Source organism: Taudactylus pleione, unplaced genomic scaffold (genome assembly GCF_031769625.1).
Source record: "Taudactylus pleione unplaced genomic scaffold, aTauple2 ptg000396l, whole genome shotgun sequence".
In the NCBI taxonomy this organism is placed as follows: domain Eukaryota; kingdom Metazoa; phylum Chordata; class Amphibia; order Anura; family Myobatrachidae; genus Taudactylus; species Taudactylus pleione.
Genome location: NW_028284797.1, coordinates 2739849 through 2761540, shown reverse-complemented (window position 1 = coordinate 2761540; position 21692 = coordinate 2739849). Strand labels below are relative to the sequence as shown.

At 43.7% G+C, this 21692-nt stretch overlaps 1 protein-coding gene across 1 annotated transcript in view; it reads left to right on the top strand.

Annotated features, from left to right (window-relative positions):
• Positions 1 to 520: 520 nt before the first annotated feature.
• Positions 521 to 21692, top strand: part of SIKE1 (suppressor of IKBKE 1) — a 43629-nt gene continuing 22457 nt past the window's right edge. Inside the window, exons 1-3 of the mRNA XM_088446311.1 lie at positions 521 to 606; positions 3209 to 3395; positions 20459 to 20564. Coding sequence (XP_088302437.1) covers positions 3237 to 3395; positions 20459 to 20564 — 265 coding nt within the window. The 5' untranslated portion in view covers positions 521 to 606; positions 3209 to 3236. The remainder of the gene's footprint in view (positions 607 to 3208; positions 3396 to 20458; positions 20565 to 21692) is intronic.

Below are 21692 nucleotides of genomic sequence, written 5' to 3'. Positions count from 1 at the left end.
ACCAACGCGTTGTACATAACGCTTCAGCTTACTAAGTATTTCATAACTGATCCTAAATCAGCTTGTTTCCCAGTTTAGTTTCTTATCTGCTTTTTATGGTAAAATTCCCTTTGAATTAAACTGGCAATTGCCCGAACATGACATGGCCGTTTTTATGGGGTTTGGGTGAAAATCGGCCCAGATTCCGGGACACCGGAACGGCCCCCTGCAGCGACCTCTGCCGCTGAGGAGCGGTGTAATGTGCGCCGCGTCCCCGGTTCGGAAAAGGGGGTGTCAATGACAAGATGTCACCGGAGAGAGGGAGATCACAGCCGGCTCCCCGCACGAAGCTGCTGGTGCCGGACTGATAGGGAGAATGTCAGCCTTTCGCTGCTGGCACACAGGACACTGTGCAGCGAATCTCCTAACTCTCTGCTGCCCCCGGGCCCAGACACTGGGAGGGGAGCACGAGGTTCGGTTCTCACCGATACCCGTTTTGAATGATGCCTGTAATTGTTATAATACAAGAGTATGACGTCAACCGCATACAACCAATCAGAGCAGGTGCTTCTGACTTCCGGCGCTTGGCAGACGGAAGCGGGCAGCGGATTGTAGCATTCAGCACAGGTAAGGGCAAGAAATGGGTGCTGGGTGTAGTAGTGGGTAGCGGTATGCTGTCGCTGTACGGTTACTAGCTGGCTGTACATTTATATTTTCTGTGGCTGCTGTTTGTGTTATATTCCTTACTAGCGACAACATGCATGCACTTCAACTGTACAGTATTTCGTAACACGCAGGCCATTGCTCATGTCCAGGCTTAAAGAACATGTGGCTTTGCTTCTGTCTTGTACAGGTCAACCAGCTGGCAGGGCATGCTGCTACTTACAGTCCCAAAGCTGCTGGGAGCCACAAGCTTCTCTCAGCAGATCTACGAACTTCCCATTCGACCATCAGAGGCCCCTATGGTCATCAAATCACTTAAAGCGTGTGGTCTTCTCAGAATATGCATAACATATAGAAATATCGGTACTTCCGTATCTTTGGGGCCCCCTTGTAACCAGGAAATACTAATCTGCTCCTTGCGGGCTCGGTACGCTGCGGGCACGGTGGCTCGCTTCGCTTGCCACATGGATTTATTCCCCCTCCATGCCCACTTGGATGGTAAGGAATGACGGATGGTAGGCAATGACGTTGGACACTGGATCATCTTTACTCTAATATCCAACGTCATTCCCTACCATCCAACGTCATTCCCTACCATCCAAGTAGGCATGGAGGGGGAATAAATCCATGTGGCGAGCCACCGTGCCCGCAGCGAGCTCGCAAGGGGCCGAATAGTTGGACACTGGCTCATCTTTATGCTGATGTCCAACATCATTCCCTACCATCCAAGTGGGCATGTAGGGGGAATAAATCCATGTGGCGAGCCACCGTGCCCGCAGCCTGGCGAGTGCAGCAAGCCCGCAAGGGGCTGAATAGTATTTCCTGGTTACGCTACTTACGTAGCGTAACCAGGGGGCCGCAAAGATACGGAAGTACCGAAGTATCACTCAGGTGAATTATACTGGTATTTATTTTTCTATCTTAAAAGTGGGTCAATCAGCTGTCAGTCTCTTAAGATAACACTAGTAGCTGAAATGTTAGTAAAAAGAAAAAACTGTCTCTGGCAGAAAATGCCAAGAAACACTGCAGCGCTGGACTGTTGGTATACCTAATCATACATAGGGGCATATCCAATTAGGTGTGAACTTACCAAAAATCTCCCACCTGCAAAGGTTTTCCTGTAAGGGCGAGAGGTTTTTTTTTTTTTTTTTTGAGTGTCCCTAGAGTACTTAAAATTTTTCCTAAATCTAATATTTTAAGAAAAAAATGTCAGCACTTGGTCTGGAACCCTTTGGATACCTCCCTCCCCCATGACTAAACAATTGGAAATTTCCAATTAGCTTAATTAGTCCTTAATTACCTCACCTTCTGCAGCTCGGTTCTTTTCCACTGCCTCTTTTCCAGCCTTGCAGACAGCTTCCATGGACTGGCCATGCACAGAACAGATCCTACTTCTAACCCTCCACACACTACCTACACTACTGTCACTAACCCTGCACCCCCCACACAATACCTACTACACTACATCACCACTGGTAACCCTTCACCCCCCTCCCCGCTCACACTACACCTAATCCTGCACCCACAACCTACACTGCTGCTGCTAACCCTGCAACCGCCCCCCCCTCACCCCGCTAATGAAAATATTTGTCTTAAAAAGTTAATTATCTTTTGTTGATGCCAGTTCCATAGTTGTATATGTGTTTATTACAGTTGCAATCAGCCCATTTGCCACAAGTGCCTGAATTTAGTGCATATTTGCAAAACAATAAATAAAAAAGCAATGCCTTCTGTACCCATAAGCGCTCTTATGTATAATATTAATTATAAATAACTATTTAGTCGTTTCAAGTGGTGACTGCAGTGTCACTTCCAGAGCAGCTTTTTTTGTAATAGTTCATCATATCCATTACATTTTTGATTATAATTTTAGCGCCTGAATTAGATTTTGTTTATTACCTTCTGTACCCAGCCTTAGAGTTCCTGGGAAAGACCACCCCAGTCAGTATCTCTTTTTGTGTACAATAACATTGCAGGTAATTTAGAGCTCCATTTAATGTGGAGGAGGAGTGGTTATATGAGCATTGGCATTATTTATCATTATGACATTTACATGAAATGTAGGCAGTCTCTTCAGCAGGGCTGCTCTTAAAATGGACCATGTACAGCACAGATGGTGTAATGGTAGCATTACTGCCTCACAGCACTGAGGTCGTTGGTTCGATACCCACTACGGCCCTAACTGTGTGGAGTTTGTATATTCTCCCTGTGCTTGCGTGGGTTTCCTCCGGGTTCTCCGGTTTCCTCCCACACTCCAAAAATATACTGGTAGGTTAATTGGCTCCTAACAAAATTACCCCTATTGTGTGTATGTGCGTGTGCATGTGGTAGGGAATATAGATTGTAAGCTCCACTGGGGCAGGGACTGATGTGAATGGCCGAATATTCTCTGTAAAAGCGCTGTGGAATATGTGTGCGCTATATAAATAACTGGTAATAAAAAATAAATAAATGTACAGGGAATTCGCCTACATTGTGTGTAAAAAAATAAATAAATAAAAAATCTTTATGTTCAAGTGAAACTTGGTCTAATCAAGAAACTACTGTTTTTTGTTTTTTTTTGTAGTTATTTAATTGGCAATTTCTATGCAGCCATGACATGTACAATAGAGAAGATCCTACAGGATGCCAAGACTCTATTAGAGAGACTAAAAGATCATGACAATGCTGCAGAATCTTTAATTGAACAATCCAGCTCTCTACATAAGCGTGTTGAAGCCATGAAGGAGGTTGGGGCAGCTTTACCAGAAAAGGTAGGTGGTGTTAAATCACTTTACTATATTCCTGATTACCTTTCTGTTTTTAAACTCTTTGTATCCACTGTGCTGTCTGCCATGTTTAAAAGGGGATGGGTACGGAATGCCAGAGCTCGGATCCCGGTGGTCATAATCCTGACGCCTGCACCCCGACCAGGTTACAATCCCGGTGGCTCTAGCTAAGTATCCCCAACCCCCCCCCCCCTAGTGCATAAAACTAACCGCCACCTCCCAGCACCCAACCCTCCCCTTAGTGCCAAATGCCTAACCCACCCCCTGTCTCCGCTACTTATGGGATCACGGCTGCCGTGATGCCTGCGCCAGTGTTTTGAACGCCAGAATCTCCGCTGTTGGGATTTTGAACGTATCCCATTTAAAAGATGATTTAAAAAAACTAAGAATTTAATTTTGGATGGAATATGGAAACATAAATTTTACAAGAAAACTTTGCTCACCTATGCTACACTGATCTGATGGTTTCCAAGCTGCCTCTGACGGTCCTGAACAAGAGGTCCTCTTTCGTGTTTTATGCAGGCTGTTTTTCAACTGCTAGTGGTGTGGACCTAAGGACCTGTGACCCATTTAGATTCATGAATTATTAAAGCTCTTGCTAGAACCAAGTCATCACAGACCCGATTGCCCACCCCTTGTATAAACATATTCCGAGGCATATTGTTTTGTGCAGTCCAATGAATGCGCTCAAAGGCCATTGTGGACATAGGGGCTGATTCAACATTGCACGCAAGTGCAGTGCTGAACGCAGATTCCCCATGATCGCAGGGGCAAACCCATTCTGTGCATGTGCAGAAAGGGTCTTGCGATATTACTCGCAGCCCCCTGTGAGCCGCGGCAGGATTGACATTCTGTGGTGTTTGGTGGCGGAGCGGGAGTAGCATCCAGCACGGTTCTTTAAAATGGGGGCATGTCGCCCCCTTTTTGAAGGCATGACTGGTCCAGGGTCTGCTTCATCAGACGCAGGCTTCCTGGACCCGGGTGTCCGGAGCCTATGACCAGCAGCTTACGCAGGCTTCGTGGTGCCTGAAACCATCGCGAATTGCAACCGATGATGATCCAAGACTGCGTGCGTCCTCACATGCAGCACTCAGATCTCTCAAATGTTAATAGGAGGCATCCATCTCCTAAAGACGCCTTCTGTTGCATTTGAATTTTAATGACACGGAATTGCACAGCCATTTCCTTGCGGCTTTGCAATTCCTATAAAGAAAGGGGAATGGGAAATAGGACCCTGCACAGGAATAGTATTGATATTGGTTTATCTATTGACCAACTGTAAAAGTTGTTGTTCTGGGTTCATGTCCATATTGATAATATACTGTTGGTGGTGCTCTCCTTCCCGGTGTGATTTCTATGATTTAGAACACCACTCGTTAATTTGTAATAGCTTTATATCTGGCACTGGTATGGGGTCTCAGGGATGCATTTTTTTAAAACTGTGGTGGTAATACTTAAAGAGAAGTCTGTAAGCAGCCTATTAATGAGGCCATCCACATAGACCTAGCTTGTCCAACAGGTCTATGGTTCCTTGAAAGCATTCTCTGGAGTATCCCAGAGACAGTTTGAGCCCTATTCTGAGGTGTAATATTAGGGGAAACCAGACTTTCGCTGACCATATTGGGTACAAAATAATAATATTGGGAACTTGGTCTGTTTTGATTTGATTAGAACGCTTAGTAATAGGGGGGAGGGAATGCATATAGAAGAGGGAGTTCTGTCCATTGGATGGACTTTGCGTCAATCATCCAGACACCCTTGGTCCATATTCTGGACACAAACAGAGGAGTCTGAGCTGTAGAAGGGGCAGCAAACAGGTCTATGCCTGGAACCCCAAATGTTTGTACTATTTTTTATTTTTTTTTAAATACCGACATCTGAAGAACTACTTTTGGCTAATGTGGGGTGCTCTCTAGAAAGTGTCTGCTAATTAATTTGTGTGGTCTGGTATGTATGGTGCCTTGAGGATTATTTCCATTGCCCAGTGCCAAATTTCCAATGCTGCTGTAAGATCGTCTAGCTCTGTAATTTTGGTATCCCCAGATCTACACAATGTCTGTAGAGCTAGTTTTCTGCTCTGAGTCTTAAGATATTTATGTGTAAGGTTTTTTCTTTGGTGGACCGTGTTGTTTCTGTCGCACCTTGAACCTAGTCCGTTACTTCAGCCATTTGCCCAGCCACATTATAGTGCATTTCTTGCCTGTCCTGTTGTTGACTGTAACGCAGGCCCTGCCGCATCGGTTATCTTGCCTGTCTAGTCTTTGTCTGTAAATCCTGCAGTATCACTGTCCAGATCACTCCTGCTCCGCAGCTTGTATTCATTGTCTAGCCGCTCCCTTGCCTGGCGACCTTGCTGCACCATAGTCCCAAGGCATATCTGAGATAATCACCATCTGTCGCTGCTTGTGTATCTTGTCTTTTACATCTGTACTAGTAATCATCTGCCTGCAGCCTCACTCCAGCTAGTTCCAGTAGTGGAAGGACTGCCACTCCTCAGTTCTGCCTTGTTTGTAGTCAGCAGTCCTGCGGTTTCTCGTTGGTTGTGTAAGCCTCTAGTGCTGGAGGCTTAAATCCAGGCGGCCACCTAAGTACCGGTGTGAGTATAAATCACTAAGGGAACAACGGGTGGCTGTTATTGGTGGAAGATACTCTCGTTGGCACTAGAGGTCTTACACAACCGTGCAAGAATCGTAACAGAACCCTGATGATAGTGCTGTCATCTTCCCGAATACAATAGCCAGATCCCCAAAATTTGGATATTGTTTCTGTATAGTATTGTGAACTGACATTTGAATGGCTATCCACTGACATGAATTGCATTCCACTTGTCCACAGGAACCCTCAATGAAACAGAAGAGGTATCTAGTGTTTACTCTAGGTCCGGCAGCAGGCAGGGTACCAGAACTAGATAGAGGACACTTCTGCGCTTGCCCGAAAAGTGGGCGTGACCAAATAAAAGGGGGAGTGTCTTTATGACGCGTCCCCTTTACGTCACTCCTGCGGGCGTGCCCGGCACTTACGGACATGCCGGGCAGTCCCCAAGCGCTGCGGTCACGGTGGATGGCATGCATTCACTGGCATTGACCGCTGCGCCGCTGTTTTGACCACCCGCGGGACACTGCGACCCGCGGGTGGAGACAGAACCCGCAGGCTGTCTAAGCGGGGCGCCGTGCTGGAGGGCAGGATGCTTTCTGCCCTCCAGAAATGGGGCAGGGCACGGCACCCCACTGAAACAGCCTAGCGGGAACGCTAGGTATCCAGTATAAACTCCATATAGGGTATCTGGCGAGTTGGAAACATTGCAGATTTGGTTTATGGTGGAAACCTAGGTCTGTTAGAAGGGACAGCGTCATGTCTCTGTGTTGTATGAGAGTTAGTGGATCTATGTGTGTCCAAAAGCACATTGTGCAGGTAAGCAATACACTGGACTTGTTTTTGGCAGATATGGGACGGCACGGCCTTCATTACCCTTGTAAATGTATAAGGGGCTTTGGAGAGGCCAGATACTATTACTGTCCACTGATATAGGTGACTTTTCCATCCAAGCCTTAGTAGCTTCCCGTGGTTTGGGAGGATAGATCCAGAATAGAAAGCTTCTTAGATCTATTTTCACACAATAACCATTCTTCTGAAGTAGAAATGGTACTTGTTGTAAGCCTTTTATGTGGAACCTTTAAGGTTTCAGATACTGATTCAAAGCTTTTACATTTAACACAGGTCTGAACGAACAGTCTTGTTTCCCTTATGGGAATTCTGTAATTGGTCCAGCCTTTCTGTAAAGGGCCTGCATGTTCTATCTTGCCTTCTCCCAGGGCTATGTATAATGTTTCATCTAACTTGCGACTGCAATCTTTGAGCAGTACGCATTTTTGGAGAGGAAGTTGTTTTATTGGCAAACTGAAGCCAATTGCACTGTCTGAATTTGTCTGAAGCAATCTGTCTGCAAAGGGCGAGAGCCTGAGATACATTCTGTGTGAGGATGAGACACTTTCAGGTATTTTGACCATTCCAGCCTGCAAGTGTGTCTCCTCTTGCTCCAGATCCAATTCCTTCTCTCTGAGGTCTAGAGAAGCTGAATAATGTTTAGGAGCACAAAAGTGGGTAGGTTCTGAGCGCAATCTAGATCTGCTGCCTGTGGTCACTATTAGGGGTACCCTTAGCCCCAAAGTAAGTGCAGTGAAAACAGTATATAATGACCCTGGGTGCTGAATATAAAATACACTCCACTGGGAGATAAATGCAGAAAATGAATTTATTAAATAAACAGATGAAATACAAAGTAATTCAAATATTACTGAAAGTTTAAGATTATACTTAATATTTGGGTAAAGTCAGCAGCAGGGGTTTCCGAATAGCACCCTTGCTGGACACTCTCAAGCTTGGTGTAAAAGTCTTGGTGAGGTGAGTAGCTGCATACAGTTAACCAACGCATTTCGCGCGATTAGCTCTTCCTCAAGACAGCCTTGAGGAAGATTCTTAAACCCTTCCTCCAATTTGGATGTGAATACACTCAAATTAACAAACGCAAAGGTGCGCTGATAATACTCCCAACTACCAGCTGTATCTGATGGCAGCTCACAAGTGGTTTCTGCACCCACAAACTTAGATAAAAGCAAACAATATGGAGCGCTCAAACTGATACAGTAGATGAGTCCAGTATTTCCTTTTATTAAAAAATTATCCAATTAAGCATATATATAATCACCTAATCTGAATCAAAAATGATACATATACATCTAAAATCCAATCAAATAGCCACAGTGAAAAATCAAATATTCTATTGCATACACAGGTCACAGTACTGAGTTATAAGATAAAAGTCCATAGACTCAATTGAAATCACTAGGTGATACAATGTAGAATGGAAATAAATACAAATATTATATCCAGTTGACAGTCTAAAAAATATCCAAGTATGCTGCTGAAATAAAGAAGTCCTTTCATAGAGATTGATATATACCATCTCTTACCACTCTGTGTCCATGTAGGAGAGTAGCCAGTTATATAATAGACCTTTTATAGGGTGCTGCTTCTACTAGCAATTGATGCCACCACAAGGTAAGTTATTCTTTAGTACAATCGGAGGCTGTGGTTCCAAGGTGAAGTACTCCTTGATGGTTAGCAGGACTCAGGCCGTATGCAAACACAAACTTCCCAGTGACCGTCATGCTATCACCGCTCTGGCAGATTGCAAGCCAGCAGCTAACCACCAACACACTTTCGATTGCTGGCGGCCGTGAATAGACAGGTGGGACAGGAGTAGTAGTAACGAAGTCTGTGTAAGCAGCAATCACTCTTAGCTGTCAGTGGAAGACTTTTAGCGGCTGAGAGAGGGAGGGGGAGAAAGAGAAAAAAAATATTAATATATATTGCTGCAACACAAATTGCGGCAGGATGGCCATCCAGGTTGGTGGAGTGGCGGGCTCTAACTATAATTTACAATACTGTGCAAAAGTTTTAGGCAGGTCTGGAAAAATGTTGCAAAGTAGAATGCTTTCTAAAATAGAAGTGTTAATAGTTTTATTTTTATCAATTAACAAAATTCAAAATGAATGAACAGAAGAGAAATCTAAATCAAATCAATATATGGTGTGACCACCATTTGCCTTCAAGACAGCATCAATTCTTCTAGGTACACTTGCACAAAGTCAGGGATTTTGTAGGATTATAGTCTGGTGTATGATTAAACAATCCTACCAAACAGGTGATAATGATCATTATTTTCATATGTAGGTTGAAACCGTCATTAACAGAAACAGCTGTGTAGGAGGCTTAAAACTGGGCGAGGCACAGCCAAACTCTGCTACCAAGGTGAGGTTGTGGAAGACAGTTTCATGTCGCAGGTCATACTCCATGGCAAAAAGACACAAGGTAGTTATACTGCATCAGCAAGGTCTCTCCCAGGCAAAGATTTCAAAGCAGACTAGGGTTTCAAGATGCGCTGTTCAAGCTCTTTTGAAGAAGCACAAAGAAAAAGGGCAGCATTGAGGACCGTAGACGCAGTGGTCGGCCAAGGAAACTTAGTGCATCAGATGAAAGACACATTATGCTTCCCTTAAAATCGGTAAATGTCCAGCAGTGCCATCAGCTCAGGACTGGCAGGAACCAGTGGGACCCAGGTACACCCAACTACTGTTTGGAAAAGTCTGGCCAGAAGTGGTCTTTATGGAAGAATTGTAGCCAAAAAGCAATACCTTCGACGTGGAAACAAGGCCAAGCGACTCAACTAGGCATGAAAACTTAGGAACTGGGGTGCATAAAATGGCAACAGGTGCTCTGGACTGAAGAGTCAAAATTTTAAATATTTGACTGTAACAGAAGGCAGTTTGTGCACCGAAGGACTGGAGGGTGATACAGTATTGAGTGTCTGCAGGCAACAGTGAAGCATGGTGGAGGTTCCTTGCAAGCTTGGGGCTACATTTAAGCAAATTGAGTTGGGCATTTGGTAAGAATTAATGGTGTCCTCAATGCTGATTACAGGCGGGTACTTATCCATCATGCAATACCATCAGGAAGGTGTCTGATTCTCTCCATTATATTCTGCAGCTGGACAATGACCCCAAACATTCAGCCCATGTCATTTAAGAACTATCTTCAACCTAAAGAAGAACAAGGAGTCCTGGAAGTGATGATATGGCCCCCACACAACCCTGATCTCAACATCATCAAGTTTGTCTGGGATTACATAGAGACAGAAGAATTTGAGCAAACCTACAACCTCCCTGCCGAGTTCCTTCAAAAACTGTGTGCAAGTGTACCAAGCGCTGCGGAATATGTGTGCGCTATATAAATAACTAGTAATAAATATATACCTAGAACAATTGATGCTGTTTTGTAGGCAAAGCATGGTCACACCAATTATTGATTTGATTTAGATTTCTCTTCTGTACATTCACTTTGCATTTTGTCAATTGATAAAAAAAACAAAACATTACTTCTATTTTTGAAAGCATTCTTACTTGCAGCATTTTTCCACAGCTGCCTAAAACTTGTGTGTGTGTGTGTGTAGGTTGAGTCCCTGATATCTGAAATGCTCGAGACAGGAGCATTTCGACAGATTCTTCACTAGTCTGCCAATACCTGCAGACAAGGCCAGAGTTCTACAGGAGGCTATTCAGTCTCTAGTAGTATCATCTGTGCTTGTTCCGGTTCCAGAACATCGAGGTATGGGGTTCTACTCAAACCTGTTTGTAGTACCCAAACCGGATGGATCGGTCAGGCCCATCTTGAACCTCAAGTCATTGAACCTGTATTTGAAGATGTATCGATTCAAAATGGAGTCTCTGCAGTCCGTTATTGCGAGCTTGGAAACAGGAGAGTTCCTATTATCCCTGGATATCAAGGATGCCTATCTCCACGTTCCCATCTGGGAACCACACCAAGCCTTTCTGCGTTTCGCCATATTGAAGGATCATTATCAGTTTCGGGCATTGCCATTCGGGTTATCCTCGGCTCCCCGCATCTTCACCAAACTCATGTCAGTCATGATTGCTCTCCTTCGGTCATCGGGAGTGAACATAATCCCTTATTTGGACGACCTGTTACTCAAGGCGCAATCGGTATCTCTTCTTACAAGTCATGCCCTACTGACATATCCGACACTAACCCAACATGGTTGGATAATCAACTTCAAGAAATCAAATCTCAATCCGTCCCAGAGGCTCCTGTTTCTGGGCATGATCTTAGATACGGCATCACAGAGGATCTTCCACTAGACAAAGCCCGGGATATCCAGGTGTCCCTCCTTCTTTGTCTGCGTCTCCTGGGGAAGATGGTAGCTGCTTTCGAGGCACTACAGTTCGGCCGGTTCCACTCCAGGGTGTTTCAGCTGGACCTATTGACACGGGGGTCAGGGTCTCATCTGCTTCTATATCGACAGATCCGTCTGAGCCCAACTTCCAGAGTGGCCCTTCTCTGGTGGACACAATCCAACAATCTTTTAGCAGGCCGGAGATTCGGGGTGTGGGACTGGATCATCGTAACAACGGATGCCAGCCTTCAAAGATGGGGAGCAGTGGTCCTCGATTATCACTTTCAGGGTCGATGGTCCCCTCTAGAACAAAAGTGGCCCATAAGTGTGTTGGAACTCAGAGCACTTTACAATGCTCTGATAGAAGCAACAGAGTTTCTAAGGAATCGTCCAGTAATAGTGCAGTCCGACAACGCGACGGCCGTCGCGTACATCAACCGCCAAGGAGGGACTCTGAGTCGCATGGCCTTGCGAGAAGTAACTCAGGTCCTCAGGTGGGCCGAGAGCCAGTCAGTAATCCCGTCGGCGGTATTCATCCAGGGTGTGGACGACTAGGAAGCAGATTACCTAAGCCGCCAGGATATCCATCCCGGGGAATGGAAGCTTCATCCAGACGTGTTCAACGCGCTGATACGTCGATGGGGATGTCCTCAGGTGGACCTCATGGCATCACGATTGAATTGTCAGCTCCCGGTATACGTGTCAAGAACTCGAGATCTGCAGGCGGTGGCAGTAGACGCTCTGACAGTTCCGTGGAACGTCGACTTAGTTTACCTCTTTCCTCCAATTCCATTTCTTCCTCGACTACTAAAAAGAATAAAACACGAGTCAGCCTCTGTCATTCTCGTGGCTCCGAACTGGCCTCGGAGAAGTTGGTTCGCGGACCTTCGGTCCCTACTGGCAGACGATCCGTGGCCCCTTCCTCTGTGCCCGGATCTGCTACAGCAGGGTCCTTTCGTACACCCCAACCTAGCGCAGCTGCGTTTAACAGAGCGGCTCTTGAAACCGATATCCTAAGACGCAGAGGAATCCCAGACTCTGTCATTCCCACCATGCTACGCGCCAGGAAACCAGTTTCGGTTGCGCATTATCATCGTATCTGGCGTTCTTATATCTCGTGGTGTTCCAGTCGGGATCTTCCATCTAGGACATTTCAGTTGTCCCGGTTTCTGCTTTTTCTTCAGACTAGTCTGGATTCTGGCCTTCGTCTTAGAACTTTAAAGGTGCAGGTTTCTGCCCTTTCCATTTTCTTTCAACGGAAATTGGCTCTCATTCCTGAGGTGCAGACGTTTCTTCAGGGGGTCTAGCGTGTGCAGCCTCCTTTTGTACCTCCGATAGCTCCCTGGGACTTGAAATTAGTGCTTTTGTTTCTTCAGTTGCCCATATTTGAACCTTTGGAAGAGGTTGATATTAAGTATGTCTTGGAAAACGGTCCTCCTCCTGGCTCTAGCTTCGGCTCGTAGAGTTTCGGAATTGAGTGTTCTGTCCTGTAAGCCACCTTACCTTGTGTTTCATGCTGATAGGGCGGAACTCCGGACGGTAGCTGCCTTCCTTCCCAAGGTAGTGTCGCCTTTTCATATTAATCAGCCTATTGTAGTACCGTCTTTGGTGGAGGACTCTGGTGGTTCTACCTTGGATGTGGTTAGAGCTCTCCGCATCTATGTTGACAGGACTGCTTCCCTCCGTAAGTCTGAGTCGCTTTTTGTCCTCTATGATGCGGTTCGGAGGGGTTGGCCAGCGTCTAAGCAGACTCTCACACGTTGGATTCGGCAGACTATTCATCAGGCTTATGATGGTGCCGACTGCCGGCCTCCTTCGTCCATTTCTGCTCATTCCACACGTTCAGTGGGTGCGTCATGGGCGGCCGGTTGAGGAGCCTCCACGTCACAATTGTGCCGTGCGGCCACTTGGTCTTCAGTTCACACGTTTGTCAAGTTTTACAAATTTGATACGTTTTGCTACTTCGGCATCCCGTTTTGGCCGTCTTGTTCTGCAGGTGCCGCAGAGCGCTCCCGCCCGTGGGGAAAACTTTGGGACGTTCCCAGCGTAAGCACCTCCAGTGTCCCCTAGTGGATGAAAGAGAAAATGGGGTTTTGGTACCTACCGGCAAATCCTTTTCTCTGATTCTACAGGGGACACTGGACGCCCACCTCTGCGCTCTTAGCCTGCCTGTTTGGTTTGTTACATATGTTGTATGTTTTGATTGTGTGTTCTCTCCCTTTTACTCCGCTTGTTCTCTCTCCTCTCGGTCTCCATTTTCTAAACTGGGGGCTGATGGGGCATAGAGGGGGAGGAGCTTCACACTTCTAAATTATTTAAAGTGCCGGCTCCAGTTATCCACGCCTCTATACCCCAGCGTAAGCACCTCCAGTGTCCCCTGTGGAATCAGAGAAAAGGATTTACTGGTGGGTACCAAAATCCCATTTTTCCCGTATCTAGAATACCTGGGGAACCGTCTGCGTAGGTGTGGTGGTCCGGTGGCGTTCATGGCGGTGGTGTGGGGGTACAGCGGCATCCGTGGCAGGGTGGTCCGGCAGGGGTGCGGGAGGGTCTAGAGGTTTTTGTTTTAACTATGAAGTGTTTTTTTTTCGTTTTTGTTTTTTCAAAAGCATCCTCAAAATAGTGGGTCTTTTTTTTTAATTTTTTTATTATTACATTATGTAATTAATACCTATTTAAACGTGATTTTATATTTTTGTTAAAAACATTATATTGAATAAGATTTAAATAGGTCTTATTTACAGGATTTGCTAATAAAAAAAAAAATCAAATATTGGGGAAATTTTTTTTTTCAAAATATTAGCCAGTTAAGTGGTTAAACACTTGGCTGCTGCCAAAATGTGGGAGGTTAGATTACCTGAATGTGTGTGAGCATCTGGGATGTGTATGAGTATATGAAATGTAAAGCCTGGTCAGATTACTCCAAATGAGCTATTTTTTTAAAGGAGGAGGGTAATGCAAAATATTTGGTTTGGCTTTTTAAAATGCATCCATTGCAATGCATAATAGTATAGCAAATTATACTTAGCAGTGGTCAGCTGTATAATATTATCTCTGGCTAGTTTATTTACCAGCCATATTCCCTCTCATAAGGTACAGTACCAGCTGTGCCCCCATGCAAAATTTTCCGCTCTGTGTACATCATATCTTATTTTTGTGCGACCACACTTATTATACCATGTACTTATAGATGAGTTTTACCAGCCATGTCCATATATAAAATATCAGCCGTTTGCCCACACATTATTTTGTCAGCCATGTGCCATACACTTTGTACTAAACAAAAAATGAAAAAACTATTGCACCTCTATAGCGCTCCCTAAAGGACAAATTCACATATGAATAGAGCACCCTGTGAAAATACCATACAAAATGAAAAAATATAATCACCTAAAGAGACATATGAAAGTCCCCAATGTTGGAGCTAATATAGTATCCTTTCACTCCTTTGAGACTTGATACATAGATCCAGTGGGGAACATGCATATACAGGAGAGAAAAAAATATATAGTGTAGTAGTCCTTTAAATGTTAAAAGGTTTAATAGTGGTAACACTTACAAACATAGAAGAAATAAAGGCATATCAATGTATCTCCCAAGGCATATAGCAGATCTGTGAGTCTAAGAAGCCAGATGGTATACAGACTAGGTCTCCGGATCCCCCGTTTGGAAAGGCAAGAGACAACCACGGTCCTCCAGTTCTTTGGGACAACAGGAAAAACGATCTCCAAGTGAGCAGCTTAACGCGTTTCTGACCTAATGGTCCTTCATCAGAAGCATAGCTCTTGAATGTAAAACAGACCTAATATATACCTACACGAATACAACACACCTGCTAACTAAACAACCGCTAATCGGTAAGTCCCGCTCTCTGCGCATGCGCACAGCTGCCGCCGGTCACGTGATCCGTCACGCTGCCGCTGCGTTCCAAAGTCCGGAAGTTCATCTCACTCCATGACGCGGATCCAGAGGGTTAGTATATCCGCGTTCCACAGTGGGTTTCCATGGTAACAGACGGGGAAAGTCTATGTCCATGTTCCACAGCAGGTCTCCATGGAAACCAAACGCGAACATGATATTTGCTTCTCAGGCCAATAAACATTACGTTTTAGATGTTAAAGGTCCTCAAATCAAAATCCAAATAAGCGGCACATACAACAACAATATATATTAAAAGATAAAATCCATAAAACATATCCAAAACATAGCGATCCATAAAAATATATAAATATATACACCACATCTACATATATGTGAAAGTGCTTATCATGCAGGAAAGTGTCTAATGTGCAGAAAAAACTGAGAACATTACCCCAGGAAACATTTAATCTCAAATTCTCCATTTAAGCCCTTGGGTACAAGGGTACCTAATTTATGTATCCACTTAATTTCACTTTGAGACAAACGTTTCTCTATCTCTCGTTCTCCACCTAGGTAAAATCTGTTGAATACCTATAAAATTTATTAGGCCACATTCCTTAGAATTATGGAATTTTTTAAAATGGGCAGAGACGGAGTGTGTTTGTAGGCCTTTGCGTATGAAATACACGTGTTCAGCCAATCTAGTTTTTAAACACCTACTTGTTTTTCCCACATACAGGAGACCACATGCACACAAGTACATAAATAACATTTCTCGAGTGGCATGTGATAAAATCCCCAATAGGAAAAATAAAATTTTTTGTTTTTAATTCTTTAATTTTACGGTTTTCTGATCTCACACTCCTACACATTAAGCAACTCCCACAACGGTGGAACCCTTTAGTTCTCACACTGTTCCTTTTATCCTCATCAATACTGCTTTTGACAAGTTTATCTCTAAGTTCCGGTGCTTTTCTGTAGATAAAAACTGGTTTTGCCGGTAATACATCACGAATAATTGTATCCTGTTTAAGAAGATTCCAGTGATTATTAAAAATCTTTTCTATATCTTTAAAAGCCACATTAAAACGACTGATAAAGGCCCATTGGAACTTATCATCCCTACTGGGTTTTCCAACTTTGGGTTTGAGAAGGTCCTGTCTATCTATTAGATTTATTTTATCTTGAGCCTTCTTTATCACTCCATTGGAGTATCCCTTAGATAAAAAACGCTGTGATAGATCTTCCATTTGTCGTTCACAGACCTCCTTTTCAGTACAATTTTTTTTAATGCGTGCATACTGACCAAACTGAATATTGTCAAGCCAATTGGAATGATGTTGGCTAGACCTATCGATAAATCCATTAGAATCTGTTGGTTTTCTAAATGTCATGGTATTCACATGATCATATTTGATATAAATAGATAAATCTAAAAACGAGATCTCCTCATGACTACAGGAAAATGTCAGATTAATAGAAAAGGGGTTAATATTTAAAACATTACAAAAATTTAAATTTAAAAGGGCCTCTTCCTCTCCTCTCCAAATAAAAAAAGACATCATCAATAAAACGCTTCCAGGGCACCAGGTTCGCCACCATAGTCCCATTGGGCCATATTGTCAAATCTTCCCGATAGGCCATGAACATATTCGCGTAACTTGGGGCGAACCTGGTGCCCATCGCTGTGCCAACCATTTGTAGATAAAAAATACCATCAAAATAAAAATAATGGTTTGATGGAATAAAATCGATACTTTCTAAAATGAAGTTTTTTAAAACCTCATTATAGTTACTGGAATCTAAAAAGTAGGAAACTGCTGCCATGCCTTTATCTTTCTCAATAATTGTATACAGCGTACTAACATCAGCACTACAAAGAAAATCCCCTTCTTGCCAAATATATTCCGAAATTTTATTAAGTACATCACTGGTATCTTTAAGATATGCTTTTGTAGTCTGAACCAGTGGCTGAAGATAAAAATCTAGTGCAGATAAATTGCTAGTAAAGTTATTACAACCTGAGATTATCGGGGGTCCTGGGGGATCTACAGGGTTTTTATGAACCTTCGGCAATACATAAATAGTCAGAATAGAAGGATTCTTAATATTTAAAAAATTAACTTCAACTTGTGTTATAGCACTCTTCTCGAAAGCTTTTGTTGTCAGATCTAACAACTGTTTACAGATCTTATCCGTAGGATCTGATTTAGGTTTCTTGTATGTAATACCTTCATTTAATTGTCTATATATTTCTTCCATATATTTTTCTTTTTTCAAAATTACAACCCCACCTCCCTTATCCGCTGGTTTTATAATCACATTCTTGTCCTCTTTCAAGGATCTAACCGCTTGAAATTCGTTCTTACTCAAATTTAATTTCCTTCTCTTATTATCATTACGTATCACTTTATCAATTTCATCACATACCACTTTATTAAAACCATCAATACAGCTTCCTTTACAGGAAACTGGATAAAATGTTGAGGGAGGCTTAAATTTAGATCTATTAAGCGATTCATCATTAGTAGTGACCTATTTTTCGTTTTCTCTGCTGAGGAAAAAATGTTTAATAGTCAATTTACGTATATATTTTTGGACATCTTGGAAAAACAAGTAGGTGTTTAAAAACCAGATTGGCTGAACACGTGTATAACATACGCAAAGGCCTACAAACACACTTCGTCTCTGCCCATTTAAAAAAATTCCATAATTCTAAGGAATGTGGCCTAATAAATTTTATAGGCATTCAACAGATTTTACCTAGGTGGAGAACGAGAGATATAGAGAAACGTTTGTCTCAAAGTGAAATGAAGTGGATACATAAATTAGGTACCCTTGTACCCAAGGGCTTAAATGGAGAATTTGAGATTAAATGTTTCCTGGGGTAATGTTATCAGTTTTTTCTGCACTTTATGCACATTAGACACTTTCCTGCATGATAGCACTTTCACATATATGTAGATGTGGTGTATATATTTATGTATTTTTATGGATCGCTATGTTTTTGGATATGTTTTATGGATTTTATCTTTTAATATTTTAATATATATATTTTTTTGTTGTATGTGCCGCTTATTTGGATTTCGATTTGAGGACCTTTAACATCTAAAACGTAATGTTTATTGGCCTGAGAAGCAAATATTATGTTCGCGTTTGGTTTCCATAGAGACTTGCTGTGGAACATGGACATAGACTTTCCCCGTCTGTTACCATGGAAACCCGCTGTGGAACGCGGATATACTAACCCTCTGGATCCGCGTCATGAAGTGAGATGAACTTCCGGACTTTGGAACGCAGCGGCAGCGTGACGCAGGCGGAACGTGATGGATCACGTGACCGGCGGCAGCTGTGCGCATGCGCAGAGAGCGGAACTTACCGATTAGCGGTTGTTTAGTTAGCAGGTGTGTTGTATTAGTGTAGGTATATATTAGGTCTGTTTTACATTCAAGAGCTATGCTTCTGATGAAGGACCATTAGGTCAGAAACGCGTTAAGCTGCTCACTTGGAGATCGTTTTTCCTGTTGTCCCAAAGAACTGGAGGACCGTGGTTGTCTCTTGCCTTTCCAGACGGGGGATCCGGAGACCTAGTCTGTATACCATCTGGCTTCTTAGACTCACAGACCTGCTATATGCCTTGGGAGATACATTGATATGCCTTTATTTCTTCTATGTTTGTAAGTGTTACCACTATTAAACCTTTTAACATTTAAAGGACTACTACACTATATATTTTTTCCTCTCCTGTATATGCATGTTCCCCACTGGATCTATGTATCAAGTCTCAAAGGAGTGAAAGGATACTATATTAGCTCCAACATTGGGGACTTTCATATGTCTCTTTAGGTGATTATATTTTTTCATTTTGTATGATATTTTCACAGGGTGCTCTATTCATATGTGAATTTGTCCTTTAGGGAGCGCTATAGAGGTGCAATAGTTTTTTCATTTTTTGTTTTGTCCTTATTGAGTACCAATTGGGTGTGTACTTTCTTTTGCACCTCAGCTGCACCTTACTGTTATTGTGCATTCAATATTGCATTTTTTACTCTGTTGTATTGATACACCTTGTACTAGTTATGTAACCAAACACCTAATATATAGCCTACTCCCGCACGATTCAATCAAACAGTATCCCCATATACAGTCATTTACCACCAAGTATGTGTACTGAAATATTGTGCCACCATTGCACCAGCTGGGCACATTTTAGAAATGTTTTAAAAAATTATATCTCGATTTTCTTTGACCAAGGAGAATATAAGAGACTTGCGTAGTGATCTATAACACTGTGTGATGATACAGCTGCAGGAGACACACTTCTACACAGAATCCCCTGGTGATGTCACTGGAATTTCCAGCGGCTATATTATTATTACCAGTTATTTATATAGCACACACATATTCCGTAGCGCTTTACAGATAATATTGGTCCATTCACATCATTCCCTGCCCCAGTGGAGCTTGCAATCTAAGTTCCCTACCACATGCACACACACTTACACACTAGGGTGTAGTAGTGTATAGTAGCTATAGTAGTGTGACTCTGTGAACTGTAATATTACTGCACTATAGAAAGCCTTGGCAGTAATAATGCCAGGGACCAGTTCTAATGGTACTTGCATAACACACTATGGCAGGCTTGGACAGCTCTCTAAGGGTTACATTTACTAAAGGTTGATTTCCAGCAATTTTAATCGGTCTAAATCACACATTTACTAACCCTTACATTTTTTTTAAAAAATTATCTTTTAGTAAATGTGTGATTTAGCCCCAGAAATGCAGATTTGAAATCTGTTAAAATCGGTTGAAATCAGCCTTTCGTGAATTTACCCCTAAGTGTGTGGCTGAGAAATGTGAAACAGGAAGAGAATAAAGCAGAGGACGTGCAATGATTTTTATGGTGCATTTTATAGTTTCCCATCGGTAACTGGCATTTGTCCATCCCTGTCCTAAATGATTGCATACTCCATAATGAGGATATGCCATAATTAAATTTTTTACTTTTTTGTCATAACTTTTTGAGTAAAGGTGCGTGCACACTGGGCGATTAGGAAAGACAGTACGATTATGACATCGTAATCGTACAGTCGTTCTTGATCCCCTGTAGTGCCTACACTGAACGATATGTCGTTCAGTGTAGGCACCCTCCATCATTCCTGAACATGGCAATCTGTTATCGGCAGATTTGCCATGCATGTTCAGGCGATGGACAATGTCGGAAATGACCAGCGGGAGCGCGCATCGATGGTCGTATCGGACATTATAGTGCACGATTACTGAGCGATTGCACGATTACGATGTCGTAAACTTGCAATCGCACAGTAATATCGCCCAGTGTGTACGCACCTTAAGTAGTGTGTTTCACGTTGCATTGTTATTTGCTTGTTATAAATATTGTGTTTTATTTACTATGATTTATTTTATTTTTTTTAAGTACCAAGAAGATTTCTCAGAGTTGAAGGATACATCAAAGTACAAACCACATGTGCTGTTATGTCAAGAAAATACTCAGATTAGAGACCTTCAGCAAGAAAATAAAGGTAATGGTGCTTTACCCCAGCTCATTGTTATTACACAGTCCTTCAGTTGTACCTCTGCTAAGTTCCCACACATAAAGGCTGAGGGAGGTCTTTTCTACTCTGCAGAGTTCAATGTAAGTTGGCCGTAGAAGTTAACGGAACCATTTGCATATACAGTATTTGTATGCAGAGTTGTGTGCATAATACATATACATACATGCGGCGCTCTTCCGGACTTTGTGTGTTAATTTCTACTTCAGGGTCCATAGGGTATCCATAGGATACCTTGGGGGTATAGGTGATGACGTCGGGCACGGACACCACAGAGTTAAATTTTCAGCCTCCCAGGATGCACCAGGGTCCCTCTCCTATACCCCACCCCCAAGCCAAGGCAATTCAGTTTCATGGGTGTCCGGCCAGAGGTCGGATCACATTCACAGGGGGCTGTAATAGCCACAGAAGATTTCTTCAGAGTGCAGCTGTGGCTGCACAAGATGAGCCTTACAGCATGGACAGTCAGTACTGACGTCCATGCTGTCGCTCCTACACCCCGCTGGTACCAGAACGCCGGTACCGATCCGGGGATGCTGGTAGGTAGCTGGAGTCACAGCTAGCGGTGACCCTGGCTACCTGGACTGTGGCTGGATGTACGGGGGACAAGGTAAGCGGCGGGGTCCCGCGGTGGGCACCCGCCGGTAGCACAGTCCTTTTTGGTCCTGAGGCAGGGAGCTCCCTGGGAAGCGGCTGCGCGTGGGGCCAGGTACTGATTCTGCGCCTTCCACTAGACCACCAGGGACAGCGGACCGCAGCCCGCAGCATGTGCGGTACAGCGCGGCGTCCCAGGGGTTAATAGCAGGCCAGAGGAGAACGCCTTCCCTGTGTCACAGCCGGCGTCTCCCCCCCTGCACATTGCCATTCAACAGCGGCCTGAGTGGGCTCTGCCAGCGCTCCTCCCCCGGGCCAGCCTCCTCTCTGCTCCTCGATGGCCATTTTCTCTCTGCATGTGCTGGGGATGGCAAACGCTGCTGGAAGCTGATACAGGAGCCATTGCGGTCCGGGTCCCCCGCATACCTCTCCTTCAATTAAGGTCAGTGTATGCAGCACTGTTTCCTACCAGGCTCTGGTCTGTGTAGTTGATCGCAGTGCTTG